General features: G+C 44.0%; 1 protein-coding gene across 1 annotated transcript; it reads right to left on the bottom strand.

Annotated features, from left to right (window-relative positions):
- Nucleotides 1–2,206: 2,206 nt before the first annotated feature.
- On the bottom strand, nt 2,207–3,860 carry LOC115675653 (homeobox-leucine zipper protein ATHB-12). The gene is made up of 2 exons (XM_030598403.2): nt 3,137–3,860; nt 2,207–3,021 (listed from the first exon to the last, which is right to left on the bottom strand). Exons 1-2 carry the CDS (start codon nt 3,491–3,493, stop codon nt 2,671–2,673), a joined length of 708 nt encoding a protein of 235 aa, XP_030454263.2. The 5' UTR covers nt 3,494–3,860; the 3' UTR covers nt 2,207–2,670.
- Between the last annotated feature and the right edge of the window lie 1,713 nt (nt 3,861–5,573).

Here is a 5,573-nt window from a genome sequence, read left to right on the forward strand (position 1 = left end):
TCGCCATTTGTTTCTTTTTCCTCCTTCTCACGCTTTGCTACTCTATCCTTTTGGGCATTGATGATCATGTACGTCTGTCGTGGTAATGGTTGGAAACAAGCATGTATGTAGCCCATTGGATGGAGGCCATTTTACTGACTGATTACTCCGTGATCATCAAGAGGTGCTACTTAAACAAAATGTCGTTGATGATATACAAAACTATCCATAACGCGGAATTTGAACACGAAACCCTAAAGTTCTTGCTCTTACAAAACTTTGAATTAAGCCATAATTCCAAACACTTCTCTTATTGGATGAACGAATGGTGCGAGCACTTATCGGACGTTGTAATACATGATCGATCCACCTTGACAAAGTCTCCGTGACATGTCCGCGTAATTCCTCTTCCCTTCTTCCCCTTTTTTTTTCTTCTTCTTTCTTTTCTTTCTTTCTCCTTTTCCTCTGTCTCGCGAGCTCTTGGTCTGTTGTTAATTGAGCTGTTCACTGTTCACTTTTCTTTTCTTTTTTTTCGGGCCCACCACTTTTTGACTTGGTAAAAATAAATCTAAATATCACAGCTAAAGCTTAGAACTTCCATGCTAGGTACAAAAGTGAAGTGCGTCTGTATAGGGAAAATTCCAGAGAACAAAAACCCAACTCTGTAATTTGGAGCTTGTGCTCTCGCAGCTCCAGCCTTATATTGGTCGAGCTGCTTTCTTTGTTCATTTAGGCGCGAACGATGATCATTATATCATCCTATTATTTTATATTTTTGGTTTTTGAAATAAATTTAAAACAGAAATCCGTTTGGTAAAATAATTTCATTTTTTTTTATTTCTAAGACAAATTTTGACTCAGAAATAGATTTGAAACAAAAATGAAATTTTATACTTTTCTATTTCTAGAATAGAAACATAAATAATAACTTTCTTTTATTGCTTACCCTTGCTACCCACTCGTTGTTGGCCGCCGGCCGCCATCGCCGCCGGCCGTCCGCCGCCGCCGCTGCTCGCTAGCCGTTCATCTTCGCCCGCTGGCCACCCACCGACTATCCGTCGCCGCCTGCCGCCACCGCCCGCAGTCCACTCGTCGGCTGCCCACCACCGCCAATCTCCGGCTGCCCCCTACCGCCACTCGCCGGCCATCCGCCCACCGCCGCCGCTCGCCAGTCAGCAAGAACAGAAATTTTGTGTCATTATTAAACGAATTTCTATTCCGGAAACGGAAATTTAGTGTCGTTATAAAATGCTATTTTTTTGCTCAAAAACTCGTCCGGAAAAGAGAAATAGGTTTTCTATTTCTAACCAGAAATAGGACCGGGGAAGAGAAATATTTTCATTCGCGCCCATAACGTCACAGCTGGAACCGGAGCTGGATTTAATTTTTGGACAAGTACTGTCAGGTCATTGTTGACAAGCTCCAGACCTCTAGCTCTCTGGATATATGACCCTCGTGGACCAGATCATGAAAGACTTTGCAGTAACTTTGCCAGGAAAAATGGAATTTCAATTTGTACAATCATGAAAGATGTAAAGAAACACCAATGGAGTGATTGATCGAGTGATTGAGAGTTCCTGATTTCAGATAGTTAAACTAATGAGGTCTCAGGTTCAACTCCCACCGATCACATATTGGGGGCTTACCCGGTGGCATTGGTCTTGTACCCCACCATCCCGAGGAATAGTCCATTGCACGTGGGATACCTCGGTAAAAAAAAAAAAAAGAAACAAAGAAAATTTCTTAATTATCTCTAACACCGAGATTTTACAGTGGAAATGACTGAATATGGTGTAGACCCTACAGCAGGGACTTTGATGTTCGTAAGGAAGCTTCGTCATACTCGTGGGAAGTTTTTGGTGCTTGAAATTGGAAGCACAGCAAGAAAGAATGATTCTATCTTGAAGCAGCTGCGCTTTGGCTTATCATGAGGCCATAGGCAAGTAGGGACTCTCCGCTGTTTTATGGAGCTACGTTAAACTGAATCTATTGGTTTAATTATGCTCATAGTTTGCCACAATCAATTTGCATGAACGGGGTGAATCCATAAGAAAGCTCAGTCTGCTGATCATGGTGACTTTTGTGTTATCTGTGGCACAACAGAACCAACAGGGTCAGTCGGATCATTTTTCCACTTCAGGTTTTGGAGTGCCGGTATCTACAAAATGAATTGCAGATGAGCAAATCTTGCTCAAGGGCCCTGATCTTGGATGTTATGAGCCACATCTGCTGAATTTCGTTTCCTGCATTCTCTCTTCCATAAACAGATTTATTGGAGCAAGAGGGGTAAAATGAAAGAAAGTGGTTTGCTACCCTACTGATGTAACATGGACAAAAATCCTCCTCATTGAAGCAGTCTTGGACATTTTTATTTACATGTTGGTGGGATGTTCTCACCAGTGCTGACTCGTGGTACTGGTTTTTCTTCAGTGCTCAATATCTTTAAATTACCACTAGCTGCAGCAGCAACTCGCACTCAGGGATTGTCAATTGATTTCATGTCCTCTTTCTTGGGATGCTTGCTTATTCAAGGAAAGTGTGTGCATTAGGAACAACAGTTTCTCCTGATGAAAGCCCATATGACTACACAACTGGTACTTTGGAGTCCTGAGTTTCTTCAGGGGCACTGAAGAGAGTACCTCATTCTTTTGGGGGGCTTCGTTGGGTAATCTGTTTTAAAGAGCCATCCACTCAAGACCAGAAGTCCCACCACTGCGAACTGCCAGACGACAGATTGAGAAGATCATTGGTCTCCAAGCTGCCCCAGTGCTCAGCTGATGTCAAGGAACTATCTGCAGGAGCAGGTTCAGGATCGGGTTCGGCCATGTTTAGGAGGCTCTGCTCCTCTCCTAGTCCAAAGTAGTCATCCTCACATGGGATTCCCATCAAACGCATTGATTTATCCGGTAATACAGGCTGACTGTCTTCATGCTTGGGATCCCCATTGCCGGATTCGCGATCGATGCTGTTTGTTGCCGAATCATGCCTGCAGCTCTGGCCCTCTTCTTGCGGCTTCTCAATCAGCCGGTTTAGTTTCTCAACCTATCAACAACGCATCCATACACATGTGATTAGCTGCTTCAATTAACACACGCAACTGGCGTCGGGGCTGTTTGATGCTATTGAAGGAGGAGAGTGAGATTGGTGGAGTATCTACCTGGGTGATCAAGGATTGCTTCTCCTTCTTGAGAGATTCGAACGTGGAAGAGAGGGCGTTGTAGTTGGCGCGAAGAATGGCGAAGTCACGCTCCAGCTGCTTGGACTTCCATCGGGCTCTCTTGTTCTGGAACCAAATGGCCACCTGGCGGGGCTGCAGCCCCAACTCCCTAGCCAGCTGCAGCTTCTTGCGGGGCTCTAGCCTCGACTCGGATTTGAAGATGGACTCCAATGACCTGATCTGCTCGTCACTGAACCTTCTCTTGTTCACCAGCTTGTTCTTCTTCTTCTTTTTAGTGCACGGGAGCGAGCTCATGCCTTCAAAGGCAGCATCAGAATATTCTCCCGCACTAAACATGTTAAAAGCCAATGGTGCTGCTCTGCTTGATTGACGTTCAGGTGTATATGGGAATAAGAAGGCGGTCGAGTCTAATTCCACAAGGCAGTAGAGACCGTCTAGAGCTTGTACTGGGAAGATTGTGTGGGGAATTGGAGTTGTCGACTTGCTGTAATATATGGGCAGTCAGAGGCGCTGTACCTTCACTACTTGCTCTCATCTCTCTCTCTCTCTCTCTGCTTTCTTCGTTCACTTAATTTACGGAGCATCATTACATCTACATGGACCTGGTTCACTCGCGCACCATGGCTAGTTTGGCTTGGACGGCTCGGCATGAGCTGGAGGCTCGCGGTATCATGAACGGAATCTTTGCTGTGATCCTGGGATTCGAAAGAGTAGAGCAAGAAGACAAAACGGAGATGATATTTAATTATGGTGGGTATGAAGCTTCCCATGTCGGCCGTCGGGCGGGTCATTATCGTGGATCCGCCAAAGACTCTTTTATTAAGCCCCCTCCAGAACAATGCGTATGCATGAATCACGTGCTGCGAGGTTGATGAACAGGACTCCACACACAACAACCATGCACATTCAAAACTCTCCTCCAACCATACGCCCACACATGTTAGAACACCGCAGCAGAAAACTGGAAAAAAAAATTATGAACCGAAAAGTCACAAGTTTGAAGACACTTATGTCGAGCCATTAACTCGTAATTACAGCACAGAATTCATTTAGGAGATACTCTCGTGAGCTAGCGGCGTAAACTGAGAATCGGCTGGAGCCACAAGAGCCGAGAAGGGCTCCAAAAGTCGCAATCAAGAATAAAAGGACGGAGCAACAACGTGCCCAACTTTGGTTCTTCAGATAAAGAAAAAAAAAAAGGAATATATATATGAAAAATAACACATATTACAAAGCCAATGAAAGGAGTTGCCCCGCGACAAGTACCTGTTACCCTGTCACACGTCTCCCAATCAGGATCCGCCACCTTACCTCGCCGGTCAAACAAATGAGGTCGTCCTTTTCGCCCGGGGTAACAACGTGGCAGAGAGCTTCTTTTCCCTGGTTGCCTTTTTAGAATTTTGAGAGGAGAGAAGAGACGGGGATTAGATGATGATGATCGAAAAGCTTTCTTGGTTGTTTGTGGTGACGCGTCCCGAGTCGTGACAGGTGGCTGCGTCTTTGTCATCCCTTCCTTTCTTTTCCATACCGGGGACGGCGCTCTTCCCCGGCACGTGGCCGTCTCCCCCTTTCATCGTATCCTGAAGATGGAAAAATTAATTAACATGGACTAATTATGATTCGCTGGAAGACCAGATTTGAGGTTTTGGGAGACCATTTTCAATGTAAATAAGACTTTCATCTAAACCTAAAGCATGAGATTTTGTAGTACTATCGTAAATTATTCTGTTATTGGATGAATATGTTATTTAATATTTAAATTTTCTAACCTTGTATTTCCCCTGTCGTGAGGCTCAACACAAAATGGGTTTGGTATGTGATGAGTACGCATCCTGGTGATCAATATCATCGTACTACCTAGGAAAAAAAAAGTACTTAAAAGTCCTAAAATCTAATACATTCATGTCAATTCAAACCATAAACATTTCTTCGTACCAATTGAATCATGAATATTTTAATGATTTTAAAATCACTAACATAAACGTCAGCCGTCTTACGTGGCATGATCATCGCTAACGCAAACAAATTTTACAATTTTTCTAAATTTTTTATTGATTCTTTTCTTTTCTTTTCTTTTAGTCTTTTCTTTCATTTCTTTGTTTTTCTTTTACAACTCTAGGACGGAGAAGGCGTTGCGGTCCTCACCAAGATCCATGCAAGGGCATTGAGCCCTCGCCCAGACCAGGCGAGGCTTGCAGCCCTCTCTTGGATCTGGGCGAACAGCCAGTGAGGGCCCGACAGCCCTCTGCCATGGCCGCTGAGGGGTGGAGGCCCTCACTCATATATCGCCAACCTATAATTAGGAAAAAAAAAAGAAAGGAAAGAAAAACGAAAGGAAGAAAAAGGGAAGAAAAACAAAAAAGCAATAAAAATATTTAAAAAATTGTCTATTTCAACGCCAATCGTGCCACGTAGA

This window comes from Syzygium oleosum, unplaced genomic scaffold (genome assembly GCF_021117445.2).
Source record: "Syzygium oleosum isolate NSW1041296 unplaced genomic scaffold, Sole_v2.1 Sole_v2.15, whole genome shotgun sequence".
In the NCBI taxonomy this organism is placed as follows: domain Eukaryota; kingdom Viridiplantae; phylum Streptophyta; class Magnoliopsida; order Myrtales; family Myrtaceae; genus Syzygium; species Syzygium oleosum.